At 38.2% G+C, this 17,558-nt stretch overlaps 1 protein-coding gene across 5 annotated transcripts in view; it reads right to left on the bottom strand.

Moving 5' to 3' along the window:
* Positions 1-17,558, bottom strand: part of TRRAP (transformation/transcription domain associated protein) — a 102,337-nt gene that overhangs the window by 24,709 nt on the left and 60,070 nt on the right. For 3 of the 5 annotated variants that reach the window (XM_064520232.1, XM_064520231.1, XM_064520236.1), the window contains 7 exons: positions 17,259-17,371; positions 16,595-16,730; positions 9,603-9,794; positions 5,456-5,684; positions 4,965-5,230; positions 4,127-4,227; positions 607-808 (listed from right to left, as the gene is read on the bottom strand). In XM_064520232.1, coding sequence (XP_064376302.1) covers positions 607-808; positions 4,127-4,227; positions 4,965-5,230; positions 5,456-5,684; positions 9,603-9,794; positions 16,595-16,730; positions 17,259-17,371 — 1,239 coding nt within the window. The remainder of the gene's footprint in view (positions 1-606; positions 809-4,126; positions 4,228-4,964; positions 5,231-5,455; positions 5,685-9,602; positions 9,795-16,594; positions 16,731-17,258; positions 17,372-17,558) is intronic. The other 2 variants (XM_064520235.1, XM_064520233.1) reach the window with 1 other exon arrangement.

Below are 17,558 nucleotides of genomic sequence, written 5' to 3' on the forward strand. Positions count from 1 at the left end.
ACTTCAGAGTGCTAAGTAGGCACTAAAAATATTTTCTCTGTTTGTTTCATGTTCAAAACAGAATGACTTCCAGTCCGTTAACAGTTTTAAAATTTTCTTCATGAGGGATATTAAATACAGCCAGACTGAGACACATATAACAGAAAGAACTTTCAGTGAAATTTTGTGGAAATAGAGTAAAAACTTACAGAAAAAGCCTGTTTTGAGTAAAATGCAGTATTGAAGTAAAAGTTAATATGATCATCCATTCCAGTGATAAACAGACACCAACTCATGACACTTTTGAAAGCACCATACCATGCTTTTTTCAGATTTCTCACTGCATCATATAGTAGAAATGCTGAACATGATGAATTTTCTCCCTTTCTCCCACAGAGAAAAAGGATCCACATTTAAAAAACCAGATATCCTGATGAAGCAGAAAAATCCATGATACATGTAATGATCCTCTACGGTAAGCATCTGTAAACTGTCAGCCTAAATTAAAGCTTTCAGGCAGTAACTGAGCCTCCTCTAATTGCACAGTTTGGGGCATATCAACATAATTCCAGTCTCTTATGAAGAGGTGGAGCTCCATTTTTTTTTTTTTTAACATCTAGATCTTACCTTTGCTAAGTATTTTCTTGATTTGCTCTCGTTCTGATGACGGCATGCATGCAGGTAGCAAGTGATAGCAGACACACCCAGGTGGAGCTGACGTTCTTTCACAAAGATATTCTCCAAGTAATCGCCCCACATGGCCCACGCTTTCACTAGCACATCATGCATCTGCACAGCTGCAGAAAAAGCTTTGTTTGCTTCTTCAGACCTGCATTGTGACAAGTATGAATATTCGCTTTGTATCAATACAAAATTATTACATTATCTAAGAGGCAGAAATCTAATAGGGTAACTCAACCACTTTTTTAATACTGAATGACATCTTTCCACTAAGTTCTCTAGCAAGCTCTTATGACTGCTTTCTCTTAGCTCTCCTTAACATTCAGAACCTATGAAAGTAAATGTTTCATAATGGGAACAATTACATAAATGTTTAAGATATCCAGATACACCCTAAAAAACTAAAAAACTTCCATTGTTTAGAAATGATAAAAAATAAATATAGTTTGAAGTGCTCAGCTCCTACCAATCAAGAATAGATATGATATCCAAGCTTAGTAATGAATCTTATCCTGCCACTTATCCTCTTATTCCTTGATCCCATGAGCATCTAGTATACCCCAGACTAAGTCATATTGTAATAATATCCTGCATGCTTGAATTAGTCACTACAGGAAAGAACGCAGACAGTGTTGGAGTATCAAAAAAATGTTGCTTTTCCCTTTCATTCACCTGAGAAGTTCTTTCATTTAATAGCAGCTATATTACAGCTTATATCTATTATCTGAATTACTATAACTGACTCAACCTAAGTCTGTTTCAGTTACATAGGTCAAAGAGAAATAACAACACTTTGGAATTAATAAGCAACATTTCCCCCACCAAAAAAACCCGTCAGCTATAATAGGGCCCTTTTCCATATCCTGGCACTGACCGATTTTGCTGTGTATCAGCATCAGCAGCATCAACTGCCTAGGACTGCATTGCAATTGCAACCCAAACAAGAGAATAAGATACTGGGAGAGAAAGAAGAATAAATGATAACACAAGAGCAGCAAAAGCAAATGCATTAAAAATACTTGAGTAAAACTGGAGGTGAGAAAAAGGCAAAATTGGGAAGATGTCATATTAGCTATTCTTTGGTGGACTACATCTTACTTAACTGTTTACCCACACCAGTCATGAAAAATTTACAATCAAAGTTATCTAGAAAAGGTCAGTTTCTGATCTAAAATGTTTATCTTTCAACAGCAAAAACTGAAGGAATGTGAAGGCTAATCACACAGCTCTTGGATTCAGAAAAATCTGTTTTGGTAACCAAAAGATTATTAGTTTGATAATTCTAAAGTCTTCTCTAGGCTTCCTCAAAAGCTCCTAGTTTAAGGTTTAGCATGATTCATCCCAATGTAAATACATCCCAATGTAAATACAGCCCTTGAATCCATATAATCCCATGGAATATGCATTAACATTTCAGGCACAAAAATAAAAGGATGAGAAAACTCACATATGCATTACTGAATTGAAGGAGCTTTTAAAGCATTCTGGGATCCTTTAATACAGAAATGCTCCACTTTTCTCTTACAGAATAAGCATTTAGATAAACAGCACAAGAGTAAGCAAGGCTTGTCTGTCTCATTCTTAAAAATATAAAAATATTATTAGCTTGGAGGATCATAGCCTGCAGTGACAAACAAATTAAAATGACTACCTATTGGGTTAAAATGATAAAAAGGAAAGTGACTTGACCTGTCAAAGTGCAGATTAGTTTCTAGGTTCCACAAGTACTTTACTTTCTTTCGGTGGCTTTCTGCACCTTCCTTTGAGGTCCTGAAGCACACTACTGCAGGAGCAGCCTGATAAATGACTTGCTATCACTACTTCCCTTTTACAACAACAGGATTTTCCACCAGATTTTCTTTTCTCCCTCTCTACTACCTATCATTCCTGACACTTGAGATGACTTTTTTAATATGGTTTCTATCACCTTGCTCAGAGAAGGGGCAGCTCGGGGAGCTGCAATGCCGCAGGTGACCTTTAACTCCTGGTTTGGCTGGAACACGGGGGAGCACATGCCCAAGGGCTGCACTTAGACCCTTGGCTGTTCTTCCTAACCATATGCAACTGCAGTGTTAAAGAATGCCTGTATTTATTTTTGGCAAGGTTAAGAAACTGTAAATAAATCATAACTGTGTTTTAAATAAAACCCATTACCCACCCTATCCTGAAAAAATGAACAGACAGTTTTAGCTATTTACTTTTTCTGCCTGCACTTAAAAAAAAAAAAAAAAAAAGCGGGGAGGAGGAAAGAGTAGACTTTCTTCTCTTTACACCTCAACTACAACTAAGCTCATTTGTCGTCATAAAAGAGCCCATTGCACTTTTCATCAAAGTAATTACATTCTGCCTATTTAAAATTCTCTCTTGTATCCACAGAAGAAGATATTCATCACTTCCTGACTTAAATTGCTATGTGGAGCTGAAGTGTACAGCTTAAAAGCTGATGGATTTCATTCAGTGTCTACCATGTGAGTGGTAAAGGAGTGATTCCACCCATATGTTGCATGTAGTAATACTGCTATTAAAAATCAGGCATACAAAAAGCCACTGAAATCTGACGGGGTTTTAAGGTATTACCAGGCAAAATCTGACTACTGAGATATTTGTTTATTGGATTAAAGAGAGATCTTCCTCAAAGTAATAAGATGCTTGTCAGCATAAAGCAAAACATTAGAAAGGTAGTTGTGTAAAAGCAATGTTTGCACTTAGGTGTTTTTTAATTGCTGTAATGCAAGATGTCTCCAACACACACCACATCAATCTTTCCAATCCAATTATCTGAAATCAGTTTGTGTCACATTTCCATATTGGATGATACAGCAGATTTGTCTAAGCACTCTGAATTATGCCACATCACCACCTTATGCCTTGAAGAGTTATAGCTTACAAGAGGGACATATACAATATACAAAGAAACAGAAACAAAGACAGAGGTACGCTTGTTTTGTTTAGACAGCTCTAAGCTTAAAGACTGAACAGAATTTTTTCCTTAGTTTTGTATATGTTGTTTACATTGAGAACACAGTTAAAGCCACCTCCTTTTGTCAGCTACACTAAGAAATTACTCAAGTCTTCATCAGTTTGAGTAACAAAGCACTCACGGAATCAGGGAAAAAGTATATTAAGCTGTTAAGCTTTGGGGAGATCCTTTCTCCCTGCTCCTTCCCTTCACCCCACACTCTTCTCCCAAAACAAAACATTAAAAAAAAAAAAAAAGAAAGAAAAGCTGATGCAATGTTTGCTTTAGCTAGTCTTCCTATAATACTTAGAAATATTACCAGTCATTACATCTTTAAACTGCACAGCAGCCAAGTGTCATCTGTACTTTTACTTTCTTCAACAGTTGTGCCAATTTTAGTCTGTATAAACATATGGAGCAACTTTCTTGCTTAAATATTGTGTTAAAGTATGTCAGCTGCATTTTTCTTAAATGTGTGCTAGTGCCTCTTCCAGCCAACACACTTACTTGTTAATCTGTGCCAAGAACATTCCCTTCAATGCATAGAACTCAGCAGTCATCTCCTTGGTGAAGTACTTCAGATTAGTTGATTCAATAACTTCAAGACCCTGTTAAATAAGCCTTAATGAAAAAAAGCCTTCTAAAATGGAACTTTCTATCAAAATGAAAGTGCCATAAAAACCAGCCAAACTATCCCCCTGAAATTTAAACAGCATGAATTTTTACTGTTTTTAACTTATTTTCTGTTTAATTATCCTTTAAAAAAAATGTGGACTGAAACCAACCTTAAGTTCCCATTGGCCTATGCAAAACTACTAGACATTATAGCCAAAGCTCACCAGATGGTAGATTATCATTTCTACCTCAAAGTTGGCTGACCTTGTGTCAGGGTTTTTTGCTTAGTCACAGTTCTTTTTTCCTACCCATTTAAGTCACTCAGCTTCACTTCAGTATGCCAGTATTCATCACCCATACAGTGCAAGTCACTCAAAACCTTTATTTAGATCTTCACTTAGTCCTGTGATAGTATGGTTTCTTTTGCAAATCACACTTAGGAATTCTGTTCCATTTACCTCTTAAAAGATTTTAAAAGTCTGTTTCTCCTTTACTCTTATTTGGATAATTTTTAAAATAATCACAGTATTCAGTTCAAAGAGGACAGTGACTGTTTGCTTTTAACTCTAACAGTCTTTAAGACAACTTTATGCATTTACCCCTAACATGACCAACCAGATTCAGACCCTGTTCTGTATATGGGTCACCTATTCAAATCACTGCAAGCTGCACATGGTGGTCCTGGAAACCCCCCCGAGTTACAACATTTTCAGAGATAAAGCTAACGTACCTGCATACATTCATTTTTGCCCATGACTCCTGCCAGTTGAAGGTAACATTTAACTTGCTGGCGGATCTTCTGAAAGCAGTCCACAATGGGCACAGTGGGAATGGTGTGAATGCGGCTCAGGATATCCAGAGCTACGTTGACCAGCCCTTGCTTTCGCGCTATCTTTCCATACTGGATAATTGCTGATGCAGAAGCATGAACTCCCAACATAGCATTATTGGAACTAGGATCGTGCTGAGAGCTATTCTCATACGCAGTTACAATGGCTAGAGACGAAACATGAAACATTTGTCATTATAAATGAAACTGTATATGCAGCAAAATCTGACATAACAATAAACACACATGAAGTGATGATTGAAGAAAATGGAACATATAAATGGAAATTCAACAAAAACAATCACTTGTTGAAAATCAACAGAAATCTTGCACGGTTAAATAAAAAGAATACAAAGAACTTATTTCAAACAATGTGTTGTCTGGAAAATTACATGATGAATGCATGCTGGACCAGGCAGTTTTACCCTGGTAATGATGTTGTCTCCACATGAAAATGCTGCTCCAATGGGATAAGTCATCTGACACAATAGGTAACCTGTTCCTCCAAGTCTTTACGACAGTCTTCATATCATGGAGGCTGTTGTTCCTCCCTAGATTAGTTGGCTGTAATCCTGCATTTATTTGGGCTGCTTCTTGAAGTTCAATTATTTGTTGTGCTGCCTAGAAGACATTAAACAATATAAATCATCATAAAGGACAGTACAATCTGCTGGCTGATTTCATTGCTGGAAAAAGATCTCAACTAACAACTTCACCTTTAAATCATCATAAACCAGTTTAATCATTAAGCAAAAACAGCAAAAAAACTCCATGAGATTGATTCAACAATTCAGTCATGAAATGTGAAATTCAGCCATGGAGCCACCCGCATAGGATTTCTATCAACAGTGGCCAGTCTTTAAAAATAAAAATAAAAATAAAAATATCAAGGCCATAAAGCACCTTCCTATCTACTTGCAAAGGTCACTGTGTAACTTCAGGCGTCCTCTCCAGGGAGGCAGAAGTAGTATCAAGCCATTACTCCATGCACACCGCTTTCTGAGCCAACTTAACACGCTAACATTACCCAGTTGTGAACAAACATTCCTGATCCATAGTTAATGTCTTCTTCCCATAATACCATGCATTTGACTGAAAGTTTTAACTTTAGCCAACTATGACATGTCTTTCCTTGATAGAATGAAGGTAAGAATTCCCGCATACTCTCTTCTATTTTGAACTGCACATGCTTTCACAAATTATTTCACAAATGGCAGTGTCATATTTATAGGCAGCTTTCCCCCCCCCCCCCACACACACACACCAAACAAAACAGTTTGTTTGAATTTGCACTCGCTCTTCCCCCAACCCCCTTTCCTCCCACATCTAAATAAAACCGATGAGAGCCCCGCACGCTTTGCTGGATATTACAATGCCACAGTCACAGGAAAGATCTCAAAACACAGGATAAAAAAAAATAGCATTACATTGTTATTACTGCCTAGAAATGTAAGCATTTAGGTTAGAATTAAATCCTAGCCCACAGTTTGAATTTACTATATCAACCCCAATCACAGAAAAGCACAAGTGAGGGCGCACACAATCTGCTGAAGTAGCAGGCTGAGGTAGAAATACTGGTTTTAAATATTCCCTTGATTAAAACAAAACTTTTAATAGCATAAATTCCCGGGTCCTTCTCAACAGAAATCTAAGCATACCGAAATACCACCTGATGCCTTCCTGACACTGTTACCTTAAGGCATGCTGCAATGGCCTGAGATTTGGGAATTCACGTGGTTTGAGAATGGCTTTTCACAGACTCACAATATTCCCAAATTACTGAAAGGAACAAACGGAAGATGGCAGCAGCCTCTAACTTACTACCGACACTGCATTAAACTTCAACAACCTGAAGAAAAGGCCCACAAACTTTCAGGGAATTTAATTACCTGTAGTACAATAAAACCGACACAGTATTCTCTGAGCTACCTCTCGGTAGATAACAGCTGTATTCACTGCTAATCAAGCAAATAAGATAAGTTCTTTCTTTTTTTTTAAAAAAAAAAAAAAGGAAAAAAAAGTCACTCCAAATTTACCGAGTCAAATCTCTTGAAACAAACTAAATTAAGGAAGGTAATATTTTCCTACAATCATCTCAGTATCAGCTCTCACAATAGCTTAACCTTCATCCTACACCCATTCATCACATAAATTTAATTTTCTCACAGGTATTTAATCACATGCTATCTGATATTAAAAAAAAAAAAAAAGTAATTACTGCAGTGCAAATTCACTGCTGCATTTGTACCTCTGTCATTCACTGCCTATTTTATCATTTCTTCAAGGGAGATATATACATACATACAAGATTATTTTTAAAAATTGCCTTAATTGATATTTGAAAGCATTTAAATTCTTTATACAGCAATGCTAATCCTTTGACGCTGCAGATACCGCCAATCTTTGGGAAGAAAAAACTTAAAACATAACCGAAAACTTAGCAGGAAGGAATTAATGCCGACATGAAATCCGCCGGCTGCGAGCGAGCGGCTCAAGCAAAGGCCGCTCCCTCTCACTGCTGCTACCCGAGCTGCTCATGCAGCCGCCGGCTCCCGCTCCCTTGCTCCATCCGACGCCGCGGCTCTCCTGGCAGCCCGGGAAAGGTGCGGGCTGCGGCGTGAGCCCTCGCCACCGGCTTTCAGCAGGACGCCGCAGGGCACATGGATGCGGGCACCTGCGAATGGCGCCGTGCACGACACCGGCTGGAAGCACTCATCTCGTACGGCATCACAGAAACCGCTAGGCAGACCAGAACTTGGAAAAGGCAGGGTCTCCCACGTTTCTACCGTAAGGTTTCTGAGCGCTGCTCCACCTAGCAATGCATCCCCGTTATCCAAGTCCCAGGCTGTATCGTGCGGAAATGCTCCCGAGCTTCCCCTTGGAGCCAAACGCACCGCTATCAGCGAAGCTAGAGCGGGGCACAGCCAGCCCTCCAAAGGGTGGCAGATCAGCAGCACGTTCAGTCGAGGTCACGTCCCGCGTGACGAGCCGAACCCAAGCCTCCCCCAGCCTGACTGCCTGCTCCGGCCGCCACCACGCAACGACGCCAGCGGGCACACGGACGCCTCCTCGGAGCTTCTGGACGCGTCTCGAGGCCAAGTCCCATTTTTCTCCAGAAGGCACATAGATCTCTGGCAGATCCCAAAGCCGTGAGGCCAGAGGGATCTATCCTCTTCCGATTCAAGCCGTCCATCCCTTATCAGTTCAGCAAACGGCCTCTGACGGAGGTTACCCTGTCTCAAATTTTCCAGCTGACCTACTCACATGAGCACTCCACTACCTATCGCAATGAAAATGAGGCGATTAGTTGGAAGCAGTAACCTTTCCAACCAGCACCGCTACATTTGGCGGATGTGCACCCACACGTGCGCACGGAGCATTATTGAAATATGGTTTCCCGTGCACAGCAAAGAGATTTTCCTTCCTGTAGCTGGCGTCAAATCACATGGGGGAAGCAGAGATGCCTCTTTTCCAACCTGCAAGACCCCTCCGTCTCTGAAACTGTGGTTCGGCATGGCACTTCTTTTTACAACAGCACTGCAAGAACACAATGTAATGTTGATCCAAGTAACCTACCAGGACAACTGATAAAACTGACGACCACAGCATGAAGCTTCAAGGTACACACATTAGTTTATCTAATACAATCCAGTCTCCTTTATGGCAGTTAAGAAATGTTTCCCGACAATCAGAACTTGTGGAAGTAAATCCCTGTCCATCAGAAATATCATCTACTTAAAAGATTAGACTCTTTCCTGCTTCCTTTCCCCAATGTTCTTGATGACTTCGGCCATACTCCCAAGCCTAACTAAAAACAAAAATAAACCTAAGAGCAATCCTATAAGGTATGCACCAAACAGGGCATTTTATTTACAATAAAAGCTTTCTTGCTACCATTATGTTTAGCGCAAATATGCTCCCAGAACGAGACAGTGAACCCATAAGGGCACGCACGTGGCTGCTCTACCAGTCCAGCTTGAGCACCCGTGAAGGAGCTCGCACCAGCCCAGCCCAGCTGGCCTGCCATAGGAAAGCACTTACGGCCCAACCAGGGTCAAATCGTACTTAGAGAAGGGCAAATCAAACATTTGGTTATATATATATATTTAAATAATACATATAGTTACCTCTGTAGGCCACAAACAGAATGGATACAGGTATAAAAGAAATCCCAATCAAAATGCACATTCTGCAATTTTTAACAAAAAAAAATATATATATATGTGTGTGTGTATATATATGTGTGTATATATATATGTATATATACACATACACATATATATAATTAATATATAAATTAATAATATATATAATATACATATAATATATATATTATATGTACATTATAATATATAATATATAGCAATTATATATATATTATATAATATATAATAATATATAATTAATATATAAATAATTATATTTATATAATTAAGAGAAACCAAACAGTATTGTGCAGTAAAACATATTTTATAAATGTTAAAAATCCCAAAAGCTCCTACTGGAAAATAACCGATAATAAAAAGCTTTTGTTCTTACCTGGAGAAGGGGAGTATGAACATGCGACACCACGTGGGGAAGCCTTCGCCATTCCCGAATAGCTAAGCTGCTCGCCATCTCTACCAGACGCTCGATGAAGTTAAGCTGCTGCTCTTCAGGATGGCAGATTGCTAAATATCCTCTGTACATGTTCACTTTCCAAGCCATCTCTTTTGGACAACTCAGCTCCACCTGGTAATGAAATGGAAAAAGCTCTAGTAAGGATTATTTATGCTTAAATGCAGAAAATTTTGAAAAGAAAAAAAACCCTCTTAAATAAATACTCAATTTTTTTTTAACAAAAATCAGCTCTATATCTAAAAATATCAGACTAAAATATCAAAATCTCTGACATTAGAGGAGTTTCTGCTCTCTTGAAGTTTTTGGTAAGAGTGGGCTAGCAAATAAATTGCAAATTCAGCATAAGAGCAGAAGTGCCTGCACACAATATGCTGGTAGGGTATTTTTATACTGGCAACTATAGTACAGTTCAGAGACAGCTGATCAAGCTGAAAGCTTTCTTGCAACAGGAGCATGAAGCTCACTGTAAACCAATTCACCCTGTACAGAGAAAAAAAGATGTCTCTCAGCAGATGAAGAATTACTACCGTCTGAAACGCTCCAGGGCCCTACGAACAAGTAACGTCAAATTCTCACTTACGAGAGTTTCCTCCGTATCCACAAACACTTTGTGCCAACATTACACTTCCTAGCTGCCTGCTCCAGGCCATTCCTAAGTTTGAGATAATTTATGATTATGATAATTTATGATAATTTTAAAATCATCTAAAACTATTGCATTTGGGTCAAAATAATTTCTGAGAACAGGTGCTAGATTAGGTGAAAGTGCTAAAAAATGATTTAAAAAATTAATTTAGAACCATTTTCTTAAAATCCAGGAACAGTAGAAATATGCCAGTTAAAAGCAGCACTGCACAATTCACTTGATTTGTGTAACCATATGTATGTGTTTTAGAGTAAAAAAGTTACAAAATAAGATTTTTCAAAACAAGTGCATCCTTTGAAACTATGCCCCAGACACTTAATCACCCACTAGCTGATAGTGCAGGCCTGAAATCCAGTCTTTGACCTTTCTTTTTCCCCTTCACAACAAACCCTTCTTGTCTTGATATGCGACACAGAAATCCCTCTGCATTATCTTCTTGTTGATATACTGTATCTTAACCATTTCAAGTGTTATTTTTGCTTATCCTCAACTGACTATTATCTGAGCCAGCAAAGAGGAACTCTCAGGTAGCAACCCTACACTTACACAGTGAAAATAATCTCTTTTTTTATTACATTATCTACTGGATCATTAAACACAATGGCAATGTGAGCAAATGGAAATGAGTCTTGGGTCCTATCAAAGGCCACTTGGTATTTTAATGGCTTAACTTTAACAGGTAGATTATTAAAAATGCTTCACAAGGATTTAGGAAACTGATATATAGCTGCCATCTTTTCTGACCTCTCCTGTTGATCAGCCATGGAACTTCATAAAACAACACATTTAATAGAAGCTTTTGAAAGTCAGCTTTTAAAAAAGCAGCATGAAAGAATATCAATAAAACTGGAGTAGCGAGTATAGCAGCATAGAAGCAGTTATTCTTTCCCATCCTAGTATTTATGCAAACGTGTCCTGACACTTTACAAGAACATGAATAGAGCTACAGAAGCTCCATTCATGGCTTCAGTATCTTCTCCTTAGTCCATTAGTAAATGCCTCATTACTGAAAATATCTCATTTACTATAACTGCAGCTAAAGTGTATCAGCACTTACTCGTGGTTGTCACTTCTACTCTACTTGCAAGCCACCAATACCAGAACCTGTCAGACATGATAAACTTCGCTCCATTATAACTCTAGGCTTAAAATATACTGTACAAAATAGTTCTTATTTTAGGCTTTAAGGCTTTCTCAAAACTGTTATTTGTATAATTAACCAATAAAGATGTATATTTAAATAGTGCACAAAATAGTGATTTTTAAAACAGAAAAATATTAATTAAAACATATATATCACATATTAGATAATTTCTGTATCTGTAGCCCATACAGCTCACTACTTATAGATTTGCTTTCACAATGACTGATAGATGATAAAATCCATCCTTAGAGACAACTACTTAATTTGAATCATCAGTACTACAAACATGGAAAAATTCAATTTCAAGTGTTGCAATGGTTGGACACCCCTAATTTAAGTTCTATCAAAAGACAACACTGCCTTTATTTAATTGAACTACTTTTACTGTTTTCATAGTTTAGCCCTTAAAGTAAAACATATCGATCGCACCTACCTATTTTGCTTTCTGACAAAAGAAATTGTTACAGAAGAATAAACACACTACATTAAAAAGTAATATTCAGCCTGATCTTGAAGAAATTGAGACAGACATACAATTCAGCATATTTATCATGCGAGAATAAGTTGTCACAATGAAACACAGTGTTGGGATATTTTGTATGCAGGAACTTAATCCTGCAAGATACGGGAATTAAAGGATGCTCAGCATTTTTTATAATCATGTTTATCTTTTGCAAATATTATGAAACTAGACAGTCAGCTCTTAATTTGATATGTAATATTTTTTACTGATGAACACTGGTTCAAAACTTGATTCAAAACAGTAATGATGAAACAACAAAACCCAATTATGTGAGGGACTAATTCTTCTGGCTAAATCTCTAAAGCATAAAAATACCGCTGCCAAGGGCTCTGCTCAGAGCTTTATCAGTAAAATTATATTTTAAACATGCAATTCACTCCCCTGTAAACTCTGGCCTCTTTAGCAGAGTAATTCCAGTAATGCCACACTCCATAGCAAAGGAGCACTGCAGACCAGCAACCTCCTTTCCACTCGGGATTTAACACAATACTCTCACCTTTAAGGTGCCACTTCCACATCTGGTTTATGGTTCTACATTGACTAATCACAGATAAACAACTCCACTTACTATGATAAGAGGGTATCTTTTCTTAAAATAATAATTAAAAAGCTTCCACCAATCTATAAAAGAGTGATTCCACTTACAAAAAAAGGAAGAGAAAAAAAAAACCACTCAAAAGCTATTCATTCAAAAATTTCTACTAACACATGATACACAAATATCCCCCCGCCCGACCACCCCCCAAATCTACTGGTGACTCCAACAGAAGAATCTGTCACTAGTCCCGGGAAGGCCGAGATACTGTACAGATTGCCATTTTTATAGCAACCTCACAAATACAATAATCATCGCTGATTCACATGAGAGCATTCTTTAAAAACATGTAATTGGGGAAGAAGATGCTTAAGAGGGGATAAGGAAGAAGTTACCTAAATATGGCCAGTCTTTTGCATGCTAAAGAATTCTTCAAAACTTGCTCTGAGGTAAAAGTGTTTACCTATGTATTTTCTGTTGTATTTTCTCAGAAAATGGAGAGTAACTTTAAGGATGTTTTTCTAGCCATTTAAACTTTACTCACAAAACAAACAAGCAAAAAGACAAAAACCTTCATGAACACTTGGAAAGAAAAAAGACCTAGATTTTAGTCTTGCAAAATGTTATTTTCAGTATGTAGTATGCCCCTGCCTTTAAATTGTTTTATAAGGGTCAAAACGTTATGGCAGATACATTCACCAAGCGCACAGAGAGCGCAGAGCACACCGTCACAAATAAAGCCCAGGAAAGGACAAAAGGAAGGTTAAATGTTTTACAAGTGCTTTTACACGTTGTTCAGCAATATGGGTTAAAAGCAGAACACGATGATGAACTCCATATTGAACCAGGAAGGTCAAGAGCAGGGAGGCGCAAACAATACGTTTTACCCGCTACTAAATGAAGATGACAACCACCTCAGCTGCTGTACCCAAGTTCCTTAGCTCCTAACACAAGAAACAGAATACCGTGCTGCCCTCTAAAACCACAGATAATGGACTAGACACATCTCTACTATTTTAGGTTTCTAAAAGTCGCATATCTAACATAAGCCCAGAAATGCCCTGGCACCTCCATCCTTGGAGATACTCAAAACTCTGCTGGACAAGGAACCTGACCTACCTGGCCCTGCTCTGAGTGCAGCACTGGCATGGAGGACCTGCACAAGTCCCTTCCGACCCCAACTATTCTGTGATCCTATAAGCCTTACGTTAAACTCTAGAAGTATTATCACCAATGCATTAAACGTTGAGGAAACTTTGTAACGTCAAAATTCCACACTCTTATTTTATATGCTGTGGAATGAGAAACCATAAGGAACTTACAGGAGACAACTCCTACCAGCAAAACTTACTCAAGGCCTCAGCACTCTCCATCATAAACTTGCACGTCTAGAACTCTGTATAATCACTCCGATAATCACTTCCAGAAAAAAATTTACCACAGTATGCTGTGATTTCAGAGGAGAGAATAATATTTGTTGTTTTCTTCTCTTTCTTTGGTAAAGACTGTAGATTCAAACAGCTTCACTTCATGAAAGCCTACTCTTCTTTGAAGGTGGTTTAGGTACTTTTACTTGTATGCTTTCTAATATAAAGACTATACACACAAAAAATTGTCCAGGGAATACATTTGAAAGTCAATCATCTCAAAGTTAAACATGCCCTTGTGCTTATGCATTATGATTCAATTTACTTCATTATCTTATTTATGCAAAATATAGTATAAAGTATATTTTCTCCCAGAAGTCACCTACCCCTTCCTAGTAATCCTCATCATTTTATTCAAGTCCAGTCCCCACCTCTCTCACTGCCAAGCAGTTCAAGCCCCATCTCCTGCACAGCCAATCTCACTGATGTCCCTTGCAACATTTCATTCAATGCCTCTTTCTTCTCTGCTAGTTTTACAAAATTCTTTTACATTTCAGAGGAAATCACTTTCCTCAACTTCTTGCTTCAGTCTATTTGCCCAGCTACCCCTGCCCCCCCTTATCAACTTGTTCTCCTCCAACCTCCTTCATCCTCACCTCGTCCTCTTCTCGTTCGCTTCCCAGTATCAGTCTCATTGCGTGAAGTCCTTTGCCGGGTCTTACTGTCCCTCATCTCTTGGACTCCAATCACATCTCCACACTCCAGCCTTAACCACACTTGCTCCAACCCCTGGTGCTTCCAAGTTACTTAAAAATTATGCATAACAGATATGCTATAAAAATCAAAGGAGCCTCATTTTGAATGGAACTAAAGTAGACTCAAAATGAGAATAAAATCAGAAATCTAACAGTTACTTTACAGTAATAAAGCCCTCAGAAAGCAAAATAAGATGGGTACAAGAAGCAATCCCTAGATGTACTGTCCAGGGCGTACCACAGGAAAACATCGTTACTGAAAGAACAGCAAACCTTCTATTACACCTCCACTAGGCAAAGCCATGAAGGTAAGAAAATAAGAAAAAGAAAAATGGCTTGGGCCAATTACGTAATCCCAATACATTTCCCATCATATATAAACGACCTCTAATTTGTCACTGTCTTCATTCAAATAATAACCACTGGCATAATCTGCAACGTACACAAGCCTCTCCAACCAATCAATGTTGAAACTCAAGAGATTTCATGTGCTGCTTTTGCAGGGCGGGGGTTTGCTCTTAACTGCCTAGCAACATTTTGCCAGCCTTAAAAGTCTGCATATTAATGATGCCTACAGAGCAGACTGCTTCCATTTAAGTAACACATGAATGTAAAGCTTCATTTGAAATTATGATTGCTTTAAGTTTTAAACCATTTTTAATTTTTTGTCTGACGCCTGGAAATTTTTTGTCTGATGCCTGGAAGCTGCCTTCAAGTTCTACAAATGCAAAATAGTTCAATAGGGTAGAGAAAGAAGGAAAAAAAAAAAAAAAAAGAGGCGGGGGGGAAGCCCTCACACAATTCTATGGCATTTCACCAATGCCCTTGCCATAAATCCACAGACTTAGAACTCTGTGACTGAAAAGACAGACCAGTTCAGGCAAGAAAGGCAAAACAGCTGCCCTCTGCAATGTTATTTGCCTTTTCACAGCCTGGAAAACATTGTGGTATGATCAGCATCGTGTTCAGCTAAAGAGAACGATGCAACCTAGTATACGCATGTTCAAAGAAAAATTGCCACAGCTGGATCTCTGAAAACCAATCTGAGAGATGTTCAGGAAGGCACAACATACTAACAAAAGACAGGCAAGAGCCATCCATGAATAGCCTGAACTGTCTTAACAAGGATCCCGAAACAGTGGATTACCTGTGGGCAAGCATTCCTCAGATACAAAAAGGCAATTAATGTAAACCAAATTTAGTTGACAATTCCCTGACCTTCACATTTTTATACATTTGTCTTACTCCTCCCTCAACGATAGTGGGGGTGAACAGAATAAATTGTGTGCAACTATTTTAACTTTGAACAGTAAAAGCTGGGAGCACTTTGGCTTTGCCTTCCAGGTGCTGAAACAAACACAGACACCAGAGGCAATAGGCTTTTTCATTTTAGACCTGGAAGCATAGTTATTCTGTCCACTGAGACTGTAACAGATGTATTAAGGAACTTCTGTTCCTGCAAAGGCTTAAAATACAAAAGTGTTCTCCTCACCCTTCTCTAAATTGCATACCTGTAAGTTCAGTTTATCTAATACCTTATATCTGCAAGGGTCCATCATAAGTTCCTCCAGATATCACTGCTGGCACACACCTCTGAGACAAGCACTTGTTGCTTTTTAAAGCTCCATTCCATGCACCACATCTTTTACCTGCCCTGACTATGAAACTGCTATCTAGTTAAGAAATGGAAATTTCTTACATAGCACAGCTTTATAAAGCGACAGAAAAGAGAACCAAGTCTGTCTGTTGAAATAATATGCTTTGCTTGCCAAAATACCCAGCTGCGTGCTGGGACACCAAAGAAAACTCCCAAAGAGCAGTTTACTGTTTCTGTGAAATGAACTGCAATGCTGACTTGCTAGAAATATAATCAGTAAAATGAATAAGGAAACTAAACATTAGCAGAACACATTTTCAGAGTCATAAAAACCCCTCACTCACTTGCACCAGAGCTTCCTTCATAGCAGTCCAATTTGAGACCCTCCACGCACATTCCAGTACTAGGTAGGGATTTATATGTCCTTTTGATTGGCCATATTCTGTCAAAGGTTCCCACTGGTTCAGTTCTTTTGAGCAACTAAGAAAACCAAAAAGAGTGTCAATTCAGTTACCAAAAAAAAAATTAAAAAGGTATCAATAACAGTGACTATCAATGATTTGTACCAGGGTACTATAAGTATCTGAGTTTGTCTGTGAAGTGCTTTGAAGGCACTGCAGAAGTTTTATCCAGACAGGAGGGGGGGGGGGTTTGTTTTTTTTTTGTTTTGTTTTTTACTTTAATTTATTACCAGCTATAATACAAAAATCTATGAAAAGGGAAGAGTTGCATTTGGTGTCTCCCAGGACACCCATTAAAAACAGGAAAAACAAATTCTCACTCAGTCCATCCTGAACAACAGCAAATTACATTTTCACAATGCTTCAGATATATCAGTTCCGAGGGTCTGTTAAGGGAATGACAGTATAACTTTTTTTATTCCCTTAAGTTGCCCCTGTATATTAAAAGTCCTGAGCTAAGTTTATTCTAGTAACTGATGTTTTAAACCAGCAGGGTATTTTACTTCTATTGCAAGGTATCATTCTGCAACAGCTTTTAAAGTCTTACCGAATCCAATGGTCTTCCCAGAGCTGATACTCAGGAAAGATGGAAGGGGAAGCATTGTTCCGTTCATGTTCTTTTTTAGCCTTTTCCATTGCTTTTTCATAAGTTTCTTGTGCCTAAAAAAAACTCAAATAGTCTTATTTTTCCATCTGCTACATACAGGTGAACTCAACATTCTATTCTTTAAAAAAAAGTGGTAAACTTTTATAATTGTAAGTTAAAAAGAAATTCTGTGAAGTGACATTATTTGGCAGCTTTACAAATGTGGTAAAGAACCAAGAGACTTCTGACTGCCAGAAGAAC

Source organism: Dromaius novaehollandiae, chromosome 14 (genome assembly GCF_036370855.1).
Source record: "Dromaius novaehollandiae isolate bDroNov1 chromosome 14, bDroNov1.hap1, whole genome shotgun sequence".
Taxonomy (NCBI): domain Eukaryota; kingdom Metazoa; phylum Chordata; class Aves; order Casuariiformes; family Dromaiidae; genus Dromaius; species Dromaius novaehollandiae.